Genomic DNA, 18,548 nt, shown 5'->3' with positions numbered 1-18,548 from the left:
TTTATGTGTAGGACTAAAAACCTGGTGCTAGAAAATCGTAATTTAAAAAGTGTTCAAAAATGCCTCATCTGCATATTATGCTTCAATTTTGAGGTAAGAGTTACTTCACTGTTACCAATGGTTACCACAAACCTGTGGTGCCAATAATCACTCAACTTTTCGGAGCTAATAATGTGCATGAAAAACCAAGTGACGATCCATCTGTCATCCACTTTTCCATGGAGCATAAGTACTTCAAATACTCGCTGGGATCAAAAAATTACCTACTGATGGGTAAATTGGTTGTTAAGCTTTCAGATATGTTGGAATCTTTAGGTTGGACTTTGAGGGAAAGTAAAAGCCAGCCAGGGTTGATTGAGTTTACATACATACTCCCAGCATCACAACAACAAAGTGGATTCACACCAACCCCTACTGCTGTATATACACCTCAATACAACCAACCTTATATGCAACAAGCATCATCAAGTTATCCACCACCAAGTTATAAATAAACCTATAAAATGTAGTTGGTGGAAACCATGTTAAATAACCTGGTATTAATGATGCATGCTCATTAGTTATAACTGGACACACTAGTTGTTTGATTAATAAAAGACACACATCGTTTTTTTTAGTTTTTACTTTTTTTCATAGAACTTATGCTCAATTTCTAACATGGTTATCTTCTTTTATAAGTGGTGTGGATGATAAATGCATAATTTCAAATTATTTAAAATTTATTGCATTCGTAATGTTAAAAAGAAACCCATGACTGATTCAGATTGTTACTTATTTTTTTCCTCCGCATTAATTTAAGAAGACATTTTATTGTCCTTCAGATTGATGATATTGTTAGCTTAAATTAATTTGTCTATTTTGCAAACCAATTTTTTAAATATTTGGTATTTGGTATGTATGAGCTCTAATTTTTAGTCGTACAATGTTTTATATGGAAAGCAACCAGTGTTATGTGTCTTGACTTTACTTTACATAACATTAGGTTAAATAAAATCATTCATTGAAATTGCAATTTTTTGAAATGTTTATAGAACCTGTAAAAATCATCTTTTTTTACTTACCATTTCATACATATTATAATCTCATTTTATCTTTATATTTATTACATCAGTTTATTATTTTTTCTTTGATATTGCTATCTCATTGAAATCTAATTAATCAAAAGTAAATGGTGTTGATTTGAAACTTAAGTGTTTAAAATGCCAACAAAAGTTATTATTGCAGTTGTGTGTGTGTTTATATTATGTTAACCTCTTAGAGTTTAGCTTACACTTAGAGTTACATCATGTAAGAAAATACACAATGCACATTTGTTTTATAGCTATTCATAACTTGTCCAAATAAATTCTGAATCTTCTTGTTCGTCCACCAATCTCTTGTTCCTTGCCACTTCTTCTCCCTCGTCGTTATTACCGATATTATAAACTTCAAATATTGGGGTTGTTGCACCCAGAGTCGTATAAACACCGAGTAGTCCAACTGCCGTCTTTGTGTGTTCAAAATAGAGCAAAAGCGGTGACTTTCGCAATGAGTTTAAACGAACTTGTTGAGTTCTATTTGCGATTTCCTTTTGTGAGAAGGCGTAAAACAGCTTCTATTTACCTTACCAAACATTGTTTTGAAAAAATATATAAATTTACCCCCATTAAATGACTAAAATGTCACAAATCAACCGCTTCTAATTCCATTTTTTGACTTTTTTTGACACACAGAAAACAAATAACACATGTTTTTTACATTTTTCAACCTTTAAATTTTTTTAGGCCCAAGATTTTCTGTAATTTACCGAAAAACATGGATTTTCCCTATACCTACTGTGTTATTTTGGACCCAAATTGCCGTTCAATTTGTCTTTTACGTAACAATGGGTTGGACTACTCGGTATTTCTATGGCTCTGGTTGCACCAACTGGTAGGTTAGGTGAAGCCTGTTTTTCTCCATTGAATTTACCTGTGGAAAATATATATTACGTTGGCAAAATGTTCACGACAGGCAGCGAATGTAGGAAGGACTGAACATGACATTCTGGTCCCAATGGTTTGTTCCAGTTAATACAAAAAGAAGATTTTTTGACATGGTGTTATAATATCATTGTTCCGAATGTTTTTTTTATATAGTCACTAATCACTCTACAAATATTAGCCATTATCAGTTTATTATATCATTGTTGCATCATAATCGTTAACACACATTCATTGTCTTGTTTTCCTCATATCATTTATAAAATGTTTTAGTTAATCTTTTAAAAGCAAAACTTTTAAATTGTTGCAACCCAATTGCTGTAATATTGATTGTTTTAAAATTATTTATTATAAGGTGTTCACATTTTTCAGTGTTGGGGTAATGGGGTACCATGTTGTTGTTAGTTGTTACATCTATGGTAATCGGGTAAGGCACAATATCGGACTTGATATTTTGGCCAAAGTTGGCTTTTTACCTGCATGGCCCATTGCACGTTGTCGTTAGTTGTAACTAAACCATGTCATTGCAATTTTATCATGATGTATGTTTTATTGTTTGTCCTGTACACTTTACGGCATCACCAAGTTACTATTTTTCTTTATAAATACGAATAATTAAACTAACTTTCCATAAAATGCACTTTCTAATCAGATTTTCATGTGCAGGACTAAAAACCTGGTGCTAGAAAATCATATTAAAAAAGTGTTCAAAAATGCCTCATCTGCATATTATGCTTCAAAATCGTAAGAGTTACTTCACTGTTACTAATGGTTACCATAAACCTGTGGTGCCGATAATCACTCAATATTTCGGAGCTGAAAATGTGCAGGAAAAACCAAGTGACGATCCATCTGTCATCCACTTTTCCATGGAGCATAAATACTTCAAAAGCTCGCTGGGATCAAAAAATTACCTACTGATGGGTAAATTAGTTGTTAAGCTTTCAGATATGTTGGAATCTGTAGGTTGGACTTTGAGGGAAAGTAGAAGCCAGCCAGGGTTGATTGAGTTTACATACATACTCCCAGCATCACAACAACAAAGTGAATTCGCACCAACCCCTACTACTGTATATACACCTCAATACACCCAACCTTATATGCAACAAGCATCATCAAGTTATCCACCACCAAGTTATAAATAAACCTATAAAATGTAGTTGGTGGAAACCATGTTAAATAACCCGGAATTAATAATGTATCTCATTGTTTTTAACTGGACACACTAATTTTTGATTAATATTGTATAAGGAGAGTAGGAGACACCCACGTTGTATAAGACACAAAAGGTTTTTTTTTGACATACACCTTATGCTCACTGTCTACTAATAATGTGCATTTTTTCTTCTATAAATGGTGTAACAAGAAAATTTATTGACATCCTAATATGAAAATAACACACATGATTGAATGTTACTTAGTTTTAACCGACATATTGATTTTGTATTGAAAGAGATGTTTAATGGCTTTTTTTCCGATTGCTGCCTTTTTTGTAAACCAATTTTTCAATCTTGGATATTTAATATATTGGCTCTGACTTTAAGTCTTGTTACTCAGGTAAGATGTTTTTGTTTTTACAATGACTTAACATAACATTATTCATTCTAATTGCTTTCAAAAATTATTTATTCAGATCGCACTTAAAAATAATTTCGAAATGTTTATATGGTCATGTAAAAATCATCATTTTTCACTTACCTATACATTATAATCTCGTTTTATCCTTGCATTTATTACCTAAATTTGTTATTTTTTTTATTGATATTGCTATCTCATTGTAATCTTATTGATCAAAAGTAAATGGTGTTGATTTTAATCTTAAATTTTATTTTCTAAAATTATATGTGTTTATATGATGTTAACCTCTTAAAATGTACAAAAATACAAAATGCACATTTGTTTTATAGCTATTCATAACTTGTCCAAATAAATTCTGAATCTTCTTGTTCGTCCACTGTGATAGTGTTTAAGTTCTATTCCCCACTGAGTTAAACTAAATGGTATGGCACATTTGGCAACACTATTAATTATTGTGTGACGCGTACGCTTCAAACGCGCGTGATTAACAATCCTTTTCATTGATAATCCTTCCTACTCGTGTAAATCCTATTGTTGTCTTAGTCTTACTATTGTGTTTTACTGAGACGTTTGTTTTAAGTTGAATAAAGCCTATGATCAATTTTGTTCATCTAATATTCTAATAGGTTTCCGAAATCCACCAAGCTTTTATTCCTTGCCACTTCTTCTCACTCGTCGTTATTACCGATATTATAAACTTCAAATATTGGGGTCGTTGCACCAACTGGTAGGTTAGGTGAAGCATGTTTTTCTCCATGAAATTTACCTGTGGAAAATATATATTACGTTAGCAAAATGTTCGCGACAAGAAGAGAATGTAGGGAGGACTAAACATGACATTTTTTGTCTCATTGGGACATTTTGTGTCAGGAGGACATTTTGTCTCAGTGGGACATTTTGTCTCAGGAGAAAATTTTGTTTCACACGGACATTTTGTCTCAGTGGGACATTTTGTCCTAGTGGGACATTTTATCTCAGGGGGACATTTTGTCTCAGTGGGACATTTTGTCTCAGTGGGACATTTTGTCCTAGTGGGACATTTTATCTCAGGGGGACATTTTGTCTCAGTGGGACATTTTGTCTCAGTGGGACATTTTGTCTCACACGGACATTTTGTCTCACACGGACATTTTGTCTCAGGGGGGCATTTTATCTCAGGGGGACATTTTGTCTCAGGGGGACAATATCGAAGACGAGTTGCTTTATTACAGACGAACGCGAGATTAGTGATACAGAGAGACATTGCGTGGATAAGAGTGGCAGAGGAAGTGGTTCTACTAGTATTTAGCCTACATTTAAATAAATGTCCCCCTGAGACAAAATGTCCCACTTAGAAAAAATATCCCCCTGAGACAAAATGTTCCACTAAGACAAAATGTCCCCCTGAGACAAAATGTCCCACTGAGACAAAATGTCCCACTGAGATAAAATGTTCCCCCGAGACAAAATGTTCCCCTGTTCGAGACAAAATGTCTCTCTGTTACCATGTATGTTACTTTTGTTTTTTTTTATTTATGGCTAATAATTTGACAACCCAAGACCACTGGGTTGAAGAAATTGCCGTTAAGTGTCTTGCCCAAGGACAAATACCTTTGGGCTACAGCAGGCATGCTCGCTAACCACTTTGCCACGGCGCCGGATGTGCTAAGTTTACTGTTTTGTATTTTTAATGCCTTTGGGTCGATGCTGTTACAAAGAGCTTAGGTTAATGTTCTACCTACTGTAGTTGCTTTTTTATTCGCAGTAAACTCTACTAGCGGTGTGTCAAAATAGGAACATAGGCATTAGGCAGCCTATTACCAGCAGGGTAGTGTCATTAGCCATTTCAGGAAAAGCAAAGAACTTGAGACATAAAACTATATCGCCGCGGGCTGCTTACAACAGCCGCATTAAATACAAATGGAATGAAACAGGTTTGTCAGGGCTGCTTTCAACTAACGCGCGTTACAAAAGTTATTACTAGAACTTAAAACGAGATTAAAACTTGCTGGATCGGTAAAATAATCCATAAAAATGTTTTTTTTTATGACGAATATTAATGTTTATAATTAATATTTTTTTTGAAATATGAAAAAAATATTTTAGAATCGGTACCGCTGCTGGGGTCTAGTCAGTACAGTGCCCAAATTTTATGGTAGTAGCACGCGTAGAAGGTATTAAAAGTTGCCGCTATAATTTTTGTATTTTTGAATCACCTTGATTCACGAGCACCGTAAGTTATAAGTAAAACGTGTTTATTGAACTAGCATGAACGTTATCTAGACTACAAATAACATACCAACTCAGTTCGGATGACTTTAAATCAAAAACTAAAGTTTTACTGTGTAAGCATCTTGTCTGGAACGTTTTCAATAGAGGGTCGTAATAAATTTGGACCGGGTGGTCATTGTATTTGTTCCGAGATGTTGCGCATGTGCAGTAGCGTCTCGGCGCATATATGCGCAATAACGCCCGGTACAAATACATCAATAGAAACGGGTATATTACGACACCGGTTAACCGACACAGATGATGAGGCCGCCCGCTGCAGACCCTGCAATTCTCATAAAAACGTCTTGTTTATCGCCTTTCTTTCGTGAATTTAAAGGAAACTTTACAAAGTATGTGTGGACTATATGCTTGGACTATACGCACAACCCTAACACACGCACAGGTCTTCAACGTATAAGTAATGGTTTCTTGTTTGTATTTAAACCTGATTTAAGGCACCTGCCAGCTAAATAATGAACGTGTGAATTGATATTATGACGCAAATAATCAACGTGTAAATTGCTCCTAGGTCGTAATTATATTCCAGGTCAAACAATTGCTAGTACGTTGCAATGAATCCACGTGTGAATGGCTGCAATTTGGTAACAAACTTTCTGCTTGGCTGAGAAAAACATTTAGGTTATCTATTAGTTACGCCAATATAATGTTGCAAAACCGGTCCACCCGCGGCATTAACAATCGGGACCTTATCGCCGTTGTAGAGTGCGATCAAAGCCTCAGCGTCGCTGCGTTCTGTTTTAACGTGAACACCAACCAACGACCGCGGACACGCGCCTTATGGTAAATAAGACAGACATTATTATACGTGCGTACCAGATTAAGTAATAATCCTTTCTGTTAGCGGTTAACATGCTAGCTTTCGTTAACCGGTTAACTTTTTCACAGCCCTTGTTTTAATAAATTTCTCCTTCCCTTTCACACAACGCTATACGTTACACGGCCGCAAACTCGCCACCCGTTAAACGACGCTACGTTACACCAAAGAGATTAAAACCAATCTCTTTTGGTTATTGGTTTTAATCTCTTTGGTTACACGGCCGCGAACTCGTGCTCCGCCGGACATGTACTAATTAAAGGGACCCTCTTTAAACAGATTCGGTATTTATAGTCTGCATTACTGCATATAATGTGTATGTCACAAAATTAAACTATATCCTGAAACATGTTATAACAACAGGTTCTAAGATTTTTTAATTGAAATCCCCGAAAAGTGCAAAAATCGGACATTTTACAAAACCTTCTTTGTATTTTTTTAATTAACTGTTCCATATTCTTTAATTTTTTTTAATTAAATGTGTTTTCTTTAAATAAAATGTGTTCCATACAAAGTTACAGATTTTGATTTTAATTTGATTCTGATTTAAAATTTCATTCACGAAAATGCCTCATATTCACGTGATGATTAATTTCATGAGCAAGAGCTATACATCACTGTTACCAATGGATACCAAGCCCCTTTGATTCCAATCATAAACGAAATGTTTAAAGTTGAACTTGTCCTCCATTACTTAATGAAACAAAATTATTTCGAATAGGATCCCAAAACTCTCTTCTTATTGGGTAACTGATGGTTAAGCTCTCAGATAAATTTCAAGCTCTTGGATCAGTGTTTCTTAATCTTTTTTTTATATGCTTTACCCTTTTAACAAAGATGCTTATCAGATTTACCCCCAATTTGTAATATGGCGCTCATTTATAGAAAAGCGAAAACAACCAATTACATCAGTTCTATTTAATACGACGGATGCGCTTGCTTTTTGGCAACGAGTTGTTCAATGTCTGGTAAACTACTACAATTTGCACAATTTTTCTGTTCCGTCAACTGATTAAATTTTGAATGGTAGCTCATTTACTCCCTAAATACGAGGAATTTACCCAGTTTAAGAAACGCTGCTCTATATTAATTTATCATATCATTGTTACATCACAATCATTAACACACGTTCATTCATTGACTTCTTCATATCATTTAAAAACAAACTTTTCCAAAGGCAAAAGTTTCAAAAAGTGGCAACCCATTTTCTGTGACAACGATTGTTTGAAATTATTTATTATAAAAAGTTCTCGTTTTTTCAGTGTTAGGCCATTGTTGGCTTTTTACCCGCATGGCCCATTGCTTACACGTTATAACTTAACCATGTCATTGCAATTTTATCTTGCCGGTATGTTTTTTTGTTTGTTTTGTAAATTTTATAGCATCACACAGTAATTGTTCCTTTATTAATACGAATAATTCTATTCTATTTTCTATTCTTTGTGGGTGAGGTCCTTGTCAAGGACCTGGGATTTAGGATTTAGGCCAGATTTGGCTCATTACTCCGACACCCGGGAAGTCCATTTAAGTCGTTCATGCGACCGGTGCCGCTCCATCTCAGACTCCATCGACAACACAGTCCCAAACTCTATCCGCGACACACAGTCCAACCAACTCCCTCTGCGACCACAGTCCAACCAATTCCATCGGCAACACGATCCAGCCAACTCCATCCACCTCGAGTCATGAACTAAGTCTCGTGGCAGATCTTGGATTAAATCTCGTGGCAGCATCTTGGACCAAGTCTGCAACTCATGCCATCGACTCTTGACATCAACTTTGTGACACCGCATCGCAGTCGGACACCCATTTTCACATCATCCCTTTATCCTCGTGTGCTTACGAGTTACCACACTTTCAGCTTTTTGTGTATGATTTTTGCTCTGATATTGCTTACAATTTGGACAACTCATTAGTGACCGCTGGGTTGGAGCAATGTCCGTTAAGTGCCTTGCCCAAGGACACATACGCCGTTCAGTGTTAGTACCGCCGTCGAGCATCGAACCGGGGACACTTTGGTTCCGATGCAGGCGCCTAAACCACTAAGCCACGGCGCCGGACAATACGAATAATTAAACTCACTATTAACTTTCCATAAAATGTACTTTCTAATCAGATTTTTATGTGCAGGACTAAAAACCCTTTTCTAGGAAATAATAATTGAAAAGTGTACGAAAATGCCTCATCTGCATATTGTGCTTTATTATCGAAATATGACTGGTAAGAGTTACATCACTGTTACCAATGGTTACCATAAATCTGTGGTGTCGATGATCACTCAAGTCGTCGGAGCTTATAATGTGAAAGAAGAACCAAGTGACGATCCATCTGTCATCCAATTTTCCATGAAGCATAAATACTTCAAATACTCGCTGGGATCAACAAATTATCTACGGATGGGTAAATTGGTTGTTAAGCTTTCAGATATGTTGGAATCTGTAGGTTGGACTTTGAGGGAAAGTAAAAGTGTAGCAGTGTATATTGACTTTACATACATACTCCCAGAATCTCCACAACAAAGTGGATTCGCACCAACACCTACTGCCGTATATACACCCCAATACAACCAACCTTATATGCAACAAGCATCATCAAGTTATCCAACACCAAGTTCTACACAAAAACCTCTAGAATATAGTTAGTTGAAACCATATGTTAATGTAAAGTAGGGTGGGGGAAGATGGGACACTTTGTCAGACGAGACTTTTTTTAATTTTCCTTTAACAGACCCTCATTTAATGATAATCAGGAAAATAAGGTTACAGAATTATTCGACAGTATTATCACGACTTTATAAAACGCCCGTCAAAGCTGATTACTGTTTTTATATACTAAAACATATGTAAAATAGAATGCAAAATAGTAAGGTGCTATTTTTTAACACTCGCTAAATCATAGTAAAGCCGAAGAATTTTTTTAGTTTGCGTGTGCGAACGATTAAACTAGTTTCATAGCTTCATAAAACAACCTTGAATATTTCGTACAGTTTTATTTTGTCTCATAAAACTAGTTTTCGTTTTGTAAAAAAACATTGAAATATAAGCATGAAGAAAATCGACAGGGGTCAATATGACTTTATTTGTGATAAAAACAACCAAAAAATGTCGGTTTAACGTTATATATATTAAGTTTACATGGCAAAGAAACTAGCACAGCCTGTTAAATTCGGTAGGTTAACTACAAGTTGCAGAGTACTGCTAATGTAAATATATTTCAATTTAGAGTCCCATCTTCCCCCACATTATTGTTTTGTATGTTTTCATTGCCAAACTTTGAAGGATTTGCTTTTAATTTAGTAATTTATACCTCAGGGGTTATCAAACTATAAGATACTAATATGATAAAAAGATAATATTTTGAAAATATATTCGAAATTTGGTCATTTGCATTTGGTGATAATTTATGAGAAGTGGCTTGTGCCAAAAACAGAGTAGTAATACCCAATTTGTAGTAAAAATAAAAACTTTATCAACAGTTATAATCAATTTTCTGTTATTACAAGTTCATATACATTTGTAGGATACAATATTCATCCATTTATGTTCGAACAATACCCATTATCGTTCAAACAATACCAATTGTTATGCAATAATATAATGTATGGGTAAAAACTATAGCAGTAGGGCAAGAAAAAGAATGTTTAGACTTAATTTTCAAAGCGTACAGTATTATTTCGTGTTATTTACGTATATTCCTAAATCCTATTTATAAATACACTTATTAATCAAAATTAACAATGATTTTAAACTGTCCCATCTTATCGTGTGTGTTTTCGAATGTGTAAAATTCTTTTTTGATTTTGGAAATATTTGGCAATATGTGCTTAAGTGTCCCATCTTCTCCCATTGTACTATATTACCTGGTGTCCTTGCTATTAATAATGATGCTTGCCTATTGTTTATAACTGAACACTAATTTTTGATTAATAATGTATAGTATAACGAGACACTCACGTTATCTAAGACACACGTCGTTGTGGTGTGGATAATAAATAAATAATTTCAAATTATTTGAAATTTATTGCATTCGTAATGTTAAAAAAAACCATGACTGATTGTTACTTATTTTTTCCTCCGCATTAATTTTAGAAGACATTTTATTGTCCTTCTGCTGAATGTGAATGTAACTTACTTTATCTTCGCATGGCCGGAAAACGACAGTCGTTATAACACGAATGTTCTGTTTCACACACCTCGTGCCAGCTTACGAGTTACCAAGTATGTTACTTTGTGGGTGATTATTTTTTTTTAGATTTCATCTTTGTGTGGCTGAAAATTTGAACAACCCATTGCTGATATTGTTATCTTCCATTACTTTGCCTTTTTTCTAACCAACCTTTCAATCATTGATATTTGAAATGTATGAGCTCTAACTTTTAGTCGTACAATGTTTTATATGGAAAGCAACCAGTGTTATGTGTCTTGACTTTACTTTACATAACATTAGGTTAAATAAAACATCATTCATGGAAATTGCAATTTTTTGAAAAGTTTAATATCCCTGTAAAAATCATCATTTTTCACTTACCTGTTACATATTATATTCTCGTTTTATCCTTGCATTTATTACCTAAATTTGTCATTTTTCACGTTGATATTGCTATCTCAATGTCTTCTAATTGATCAAAAGTAAATGGTGTTGATTTGAAACCTAAATTGTATTTTGTTAATGTAAAGTATGTTTAATGCCAACAAAAGCTATTATTGCAGTTGTACGTATTTATATCATGTTAACCATTTAAAGTTTAGCTTACAATTAGAGTTAAATGTACAAAAATACAAAATGCACATTTGTTTTATAGCTATTCATAACTTGTCCAAATAAATTCTGAATCTTCTTGTTCGTCCACCAATCTCTTGTTTCTTGTCACTTCTTCTCTCTCGTCGTTATTACCGATATTATAAACTTCAAATATTGGGGTCGTTGCACCAACTGGTAGGTTAGGTGAAGCATGTTTCTCTCCATGAAAGTTACCTGTTGATAATATATATTACGTTAGCAAAATGTTCGCGACAGGAAAAGAAATGTAGGGAGGACTATATACTAGACATTTTGTCACAAGAGGACATTTTGTCTGAGTGAGACATTTTGTCTTAGAGGGACATTTTGTTTCAGTGGGACATTTTGTCTTAGGGGGACATTTTTGTCTCAGTGGGACATTTTGTTTCAGTGGGACATTTTGTTTCAGAGGGACATTTTGTCTCAGTAGGACATTTTGTCGCAAGGAAGCATTTATTTGCATGTAAATACCTGACGCAGAATCGCCACAATGCGGAGATAGAAGAACTTCTTCCTCTGCCACTCTTATCCACGCAATGTCTCTCTGTATCACTAATCTTGCGTTCGTCTGTAATAAAGCAACTCGTGTTTGATGTTTTTATTGAAACTTAATAATATTCAATATTTGCATGTAGCCTGATCACGCAACTCTATATATAGCATTAGGAATTCGTAAACCAAGTTTCTTGGGCCACATGCTGATAAACCAGTTGCGTAATTGTAAACCGAACGGTGGATTAATATAAGTTTGTAGTTGTTGTAAAATATCATATACTTTTATGGGGGGAAGCCGCGTTTGTGACCGCATCTCCCGAATTATTTTTTTACGCTTGTTGTATATTTAATTTGCAGTAAATACCTGGCAATTCTTTGAAACCATGGATATTTTTAGCTCTTCTTTCTGTCGGTATAAGCGTTCAGTGTTTAAAACATCTGTATTGGTCATGCTTGCTTCAGATTTGACGGCTTCTAATTCTGAATAAAAATATCAAGTTTACAATACATAAGTGATTGTAGCGTATTGCTGACAATTTGGAAAAAAAGCAATTGCCGTTATGTGTCTTCTCCAGGGCCATATATACGCTCACAATTGTAGCAACTTTTGAGCCTCGAACTAGTAGCGTCTTTGGTCTACGGGGCAAACTTAACAAACAGCTTAAATATGATTGTCATATATATAATAGGTTGGGGGAAATGGGACACCTTTTTATTCCTTTTTCTTGTACCATTTGGTGGTCAGCAAAGAACATTCAAAGAATTATAAAACTGTATCTTATGTAAAATTTTCCAAATAGGAAATGCGCACGTCAAACGTACAATACCATTGTACTGAAATAATAGCAGGGTGGGGAAGATGAGACACCTTTTCATTTTATTTTCTCGTCTTATTTGGAAGTAAACAAAGAACATTCAAGCAATTATAAAACCGCATCCTCACGACTCCCACAGACCGTTGTTAATTATTTAAAACACGATCAGGATATTTGGATGTTACGTGCTAAAAGTCTCCCGTATTCCCCCACCCTACTATATTACCATAGTGATAGTACAATATATAAACAGTGTGATGGGGAAAGATAGAACACCTTTAGCACATAAGTATTCTAATCGATTTTAAAACAATTAACAACGGTCTACGGGAGTCGTGAGGATGCGGTTTTATAATTGCTTGAATGTTCTTTGTTTACTTCCAAATAAGACGAGAAAATAAAATGAAAAGGTGTCTCATCTTCCCCACCCTGCTATTATTTCAGTACAATGGTATTGTACGTTCGACGTGCGCATTCCCTATTTGGAAAATTTTACATACTTTTAGTTAAAGTGACCAGTGTATCTTTGTATTCCTTAATTTTTGCAGCTTGGATTTCTGTTCTTTGTTTAAGTTGAGAATTCTGAGCATGAAGTTGATGAAGAGAATTCTCCGTGTCGACGTTTTGAGCCAATTTACTTTGAAGAGACATTTGAAGCTTGATTGCTTCCGACTTTAACTTGGATACCGACTTTATGCAAAGCTGCAATAACAATATAGAGTTATGGTGGCACACTGACTTTTCTAAGGAATAGTAGGATCTGGGAAGATGGGACACCTTTGGCACATAATATCCAGATATTCTGATCGTGTTTTAAACAATTAACAACGGTCTATGAGAGTCATGAGGACATAGTTTCATATTTCTTTGAATGTTCTTTGTTTACGTTCAGTGTTTAAAACATCTGTATTGGTCATGCTTGCCTCCTTACTGCCAAATTAAACAATAAAGGGAAATAAATGTACTAAATGATACGAGAAAATAGAGTTAAAAAGTGTCCCATCTTCCCCCATCCTACTGTATATATTTCCTGGCTATTCTGAGGGTGAGGAAACAATGTTTTAGGACCGAGTATAAATAATCAACTATAGCCTACCTTATCGTCGACAATGTTATCGATGTTGTTTCTGATACCGCTTTATTGGTTCGTATAAACAAAACGGATTCACACTACACCATTACAAAATTGGCGTTCTGTCAGCACCGCTCAGTTTCCGCAAGGTCTTTATTCAGACCAACCCCTAACAGGCCAGTCGACACGTGGCTTATACCATGCGATCAATCGCTCGGGTGCGACAAGAGATGCGGCTATGTCCAAATATCTTGATTTAAAGAATTAATAACGGTCTATGGGAGCCGTAAGGATGCGGTTTTGAATATATTGAATATTCTTTGTTTACTACCATATAGGATGAAAATAGAATAAAAATATGTCCCACCTCCCCCACCCTACTATATAATTACAGAAATCACAAAATTATCAATCCACCTCATGCTCTTGATCCTTCTCCGTCCTCCGTGCTAATTGCTTCTCTGCATCTTCTAGAGAATCGAGGAGTCTTTGCTTCACTTCTCTCTTCCGATCCTCAAGAACCATTTCATCCCTTTTTAATTTCTCAAACTCTTTGTTTTTCCTTAAAATACATCTTATATAAACTTTAAAGTTCCTGTAGGCAACGAAATATATTAATATAGTAAGTTTGATTCATCTCTTGGATTACGGTAGCGAAGATTGAAAAATAGAAAAATTACGAATTCCCGGCAAAAGTCGACAATGACGAAGAACCAACTTTATCTGGAACCGGTGCCAATTTTAATTATACCATTCTTATCGTATAAGAGCAGCGCGGGCGAGATTTAGACATTAGTTGCTTTGTAACTTGAGTTACCCCGACATGAAAAATAAAGTTTATAATACGTGCTCATTCATTACAGCTTTGTTGTCTTAGTGTAATGAAAGAATAACTGAATGCAACTTACTTTATCCTCGCATGGTCAAAAACAGTTGTTATATAGCACGGGTTTCATGCACCTCGTGTTGACGTGTTAGCTCACGAATTGGCATGCATTCACTTTGTAGGTGATTATTTTGTGTCTATATTTCTTCTTCTTTTTTATGTAATATGGCTGATGATTTGGACAGCCCATTGGTGAGCAATTTTCGTTAAGTGTCTTTCCCAAGGACACATACGCCCAGAATGATAGCAGCGAGCATCTTTAATGAAAAAGAGAAATAAATGAAAAAGTTCGTTACCTTTCTACTTTCTTTTCAAAACTTCCAATTCTATGAAGTTGATTTCCTTTCTTGTCCAGAAGACCAGAGTGTTCAGATGAAGTAATGTCGTTTTCACGCTCTAAGAATTTCAACCTGGCAACCATCTTACTTTGCTGAAAAAAAAAAGCATGAGGGTAGGGAAGAGGAGAAACTTTTTAATTCTATTTTCCCGTCCCATTTGGTAGTAAACAAAGAACATTCAGAGAAATATAGAACCGTATCCTCAGTTCTCACAAGTCTCATAGACCGTTGTTAATTGTTTAAAACACGATCAAGATACATGAAAATTATGTGTAAAGGTGTCCCATATTACCCCACACTACTATATCTTTACACGCCACTATTTCATAAGTGGATTTAACGCCACTGCGTGTGTATATAATACATATGTAAGCCTTGCGTAGTTCATTTATAGTAGTGTGAGTAAGATGAATATTGTTAGAACACAACATCACATATATCAAGTCGAGAGAATACGGTCATATAATTCTGACCGTTTTAACTACCAAATTAAACGATAAAAGGGAAATAAAAATATTGAACATCTTACCCCAACCCACTATAATAGACAAAGCCACATTCACGAAATTGATTTACCAATCTGTTTAGTTTACTCTGTTCCGATCTTAATTCATTATTTTCCTTTCGTATTTTCTCAACTGTAGCTATCGGAAACAAAGTTTCAAGATTCTGTTTCTCTGCATCGATTTCTTTTTGGAGAAACTTGTTTCTTCTTACGATGTCGTTTATTGCAAGTTGTAATCTTGAATTGTGACGGACTCAGTGTTATATGTTATGACACCAAACGTACACGGGTTTTTAAAAAGTAATGTCAACTATAACTTTTAGAGTAGGGTTGGTGAAGATGGGACACCTTTTATTTCCGTTTTCTCGTTTTATTAAGTAGTAAACAAATAATACTCAAAGAATTATGAAACCGTATCCCCACGACTCCCATAGACCGTTGTTAATTGTTTAAAATACAATCAGGATGTTTGGATATTATGTGTTAAAGGTCTCCCATCTTTCCCTACCCTACTATATAACTTTTTAATGTAAAAGCCTATATATATCGTTTACGTAAAATGGGTTTAAAACAAGCTGATGTGAACAGAAACAATCTCTTTTAGAATGTTTCCGACAATGAAAACGTAGACCTCTAAAACCTTTATATTAATAAACTTTATATAAGCAAATTGGACCAATGTATATTGCAATAAATATTAATGAAATTGAATTATTTAAAAACGTATTCAGAACTTGGCCTTGACGGGCGCGACTGCAATGTAAAATGCAAATTAAAATCGCTCAATTGTGCACAACTCTTACCAGCTTCAACTATTGAAAGCGAAAATATTTATTGCAAGCAAATATTAAATATATGTATTGTAACCTTGCGTGTTGGGGCAACGACAGTGTTATAGAACGTATGTTCTATTTCATGAACATCGTGCCCGATTACGAGTTTGTCATATTTTATAATGTCGGCTACAGCTTATAATTCAGACAACCTACAAAGGACCACTGGGTTGGAGCAATCGTCGCTGATATATAATTAATTATTTAAGATATTCACACAAAGTTAAAAAAACTCACTTGCTTGCTTCACCACGTAGTTGCTGATTTACAGGTTTTACAGGAGGGAGTTTACGTTGTACTTTGGTATCAGAATGAACACCATTGACTTTTCCCTTGGATATTCCAACAGAATCATTCTTCAAAGTCGGTGATCCAGCTTTTTTAAAGTATGTTTCATCGCTTTCAAGGTTTGCGGCGTTAGATGACGGGCGTTTGTTGTACAATTTAGATTTTACACGTTGTATGGTTGGGCTCTGTCTTGATTTTGACCTGAAACTTTTTAGGTCCAAGTTTTTGTTTGATGGTTTCGGTATAGCGTCTTTAACAGGAGGTAACTTTGGAGTTTCAGTCTTTCGCCTTGGCGTTGGTAGCTGACTTTTTTGTGCCGTGGAGAATTTTTCAAGCTTAGACGAAACTGTCTTTTTATCTGCGTATTGAACTGGGGTTATTTCAGCTACATTTGTGTTCTTAGAGTTCGTTCGAAACTCGATAGGGGTTTTCTGCCGATAGCTGTCAATCATTTGAGATTCGTTTGGTGACAATGAAGTCATGGTCATACTCTTAGTCTGGTTTTCTTTACTTCCCTTTTTAGAGTTCCAGTCTTCTGTTAAGCTGGAATCAAGTCTAAGAACGAACTGATCGTGGGTAGTCGTAGATTCAGAGGTTGTTAGGGGGGAAGGTATCCGCTGGAGGATGTATTTTAAATCCTCAGTAAAGTTTCTTTCTGAAGAGTAAAAACTTGCATCTTCATCGAAAAAGAGGACACTGTTTTCCTCTGATGATGCGTCTTTGGATTCGAGAGAATAATTAGACGTCCCGGATAAATAACTTCTGGAAATGTAAGGAAGATTTGTCGACCTATATTCCGGCTTTTCTGTTTCTTTGGTCCATTTATCTGGGTAGGTTGGTAAAATCGGTAGTTTAACTTTTTCAGTACCTTTTTGCAATTGCCTGAAACAGTTGACGCAAAACCACGGTTTGAAGTTTCTCTGGTTGTATCGCGTCAATGCCTGCGCTTTCCCGTCGTTAATTTTTCGACGCAGGACTGGAAAACGGGTCGAGTTGGCATTAATCACGCTTTTAACTGCAGGCGGCAATGAGAATTGAATATCTTTTCGTAATTTTGAAGTATTCGAAGGAAAAAATTGTTCTCTCTGTCTAGTTTTTATGTTTTTAGAAATCCCGACTCCAATTACGACTAAGTTTCTCTTTGAAAAACTGACCGAAACTAATCTATCTCTGTTCCAAACTGTATGTGTGGCCTTCTGTCTGTTCCATCTGGTATGTTGTTGCAGCATCATCGTACACCATCCGAAAACACCAGTAGCACGTTAATAATTCAAAGGTACATCGTGTCTAGACAATCCTATTCTATTCAGACATGGCACATAATTGTAATTAATTAAAACCTGAATTAAATTTCATGCAAAATAAACTCCTTTAACTGTTTACGTTTTAAACAATCCTATAACCTGCCTACAAGTGATCCATAGTGCTGTAATTTGATAGAAGTCTTATAACAGCTTACTACGGCACCTATGAACAACGAAATGCATGTTAACGGGTCCTCTATATGCATACACAACGTTCTGCAAACGATAAAGTTCGCAGGTGATCTATAATTTATAACACTTCTGCTTATGCTGATAAGCAAATTTTAATATCGCCAACAACGCTCTTCCTTAGAGACTATTATCTTTGTGAAGTAAAACCGCTTACTGAGCGGAGATATTAAATTAATTCAGACATCTGTTGAGCAAAGGAAAATGTCTTTCTGGTTTACAATTTAAAATGAAACACTCAAAATATTTCACCTCAATTTAAGTTGGGTAAGAAAGAAAGAAATGCGCTTTGCCAAAGATAACACACGGCAACACTTTTTGTATTCTTTATTTCAAGGGTATCAGAATATTTATATCTCAAAATTTGTATTAAAATAAAAGCCAGAGTTCCACAAAGACAAATAGTTTGATGAAGTTAAT

General features: G+C 35.1%; 2 protein-coding genes across 3 annotated transcripts in view; one reads left to right on the top strand and one right to left on the bottom strand.

The window, feature by feature from the left end:
* The window catches only part of LOC149724997 (uncharacterized), a 5,434-nt gene extending 1,294 nt beyond the window's left edge, over positions 1 to 4,140 (top strand). Inside the window, exon 2 of the mRNA XM_089892382.1 lies at positions 12 to 4,140. Within this exon, the coding sequence (XP_089748508.1) occupies positions 12 to 31 (20 nt within the window). The 3' untranslated portion in view covers positions 32 to 4,140. The remainder of the gene's footprint in view (positions 1 to 11) is intronic.
* Positions 2,873 to 18,548, bottom strand: LOC149724996 (uncharacterized). 2 transcript variants are annotated; one of them, XM_089892375.1, is made up of 8 exons: positions 16,585 to 18,548; positions 15,586 to 15,751; positions 14,968 to 15,101; positions 14,203 to 14,347; positions 13,214 to 13,415; positions 12,263 to 12,378; positions 11,875 to 11,971; positions 2,873 to 4,305 (listed from the first exon to the last, which is right to left on the bottom strand). In XM_089892375.1, the coding sequence occupies exons 1-8, from the start codon at positions 17,865 to 17,867 to the stop codon at positions 4,208 to 4,210; spliced, it is 2,241 nt and encodes a 746-aa protein (XP_089748501.1). In that variant the 5' UTR covers positions 17,868 to 18,548; the 3' UTR covers positions 2,873 to 4,207. The 2 variants fall into 2 exon arrangements, with proteins under 2 accessions (XP_089748501.1, XP_089748500.1); XM_089892374.1 differs by lacking the exon at positions 2,873 to 4,305 and adding an exon at positions 11,426 to 11,598.

Source organism: Ciona robusta, chromosome 14, assembly GCF_009617815.1.
Source record: "Ciona robusta chromosome 14, ASM961781v2".
Classification (NCBI taxonomy): Eukaryota; Metazoa; Chordata; class Ascidiacea; order Phlebobranchia; family Cionidae; genus Ciona; species Ciona robusta.
The sequence above is the reverse complement of the archived record's forward strand: the minus strand, read 5'-3'. Positions and strand labels throughout refer to the sequence as shown.

What these genes read in the sequence shown, in the direction of transcription:
- LOC149724996 (XM_089892374.1), bottom strand. Translation starts at nt 17,867, where the DNA reads ATGATGCTGCAACAACATACCAGATGGAACAGACAGAAGGCCACACAT. An exon ending in AGAGTAAACTAAACAGATTG is followed by an intron (nt 15,102 to 15,585) that starts GTAAATCAATTT and finishes TTTTTTTTTCAG; the next exon opens with CAAAGTAAGATGGTTGCCAG. An exon ending in TTTGAAAAGAAAGTAGAAAG is followed by an intron (nt 14,348 to 14,967) that starts GTAACGAACTTT and finishes ATGTATTTTAAG; the next exon opens with GAAAAACAAAGAGTTTGAGA.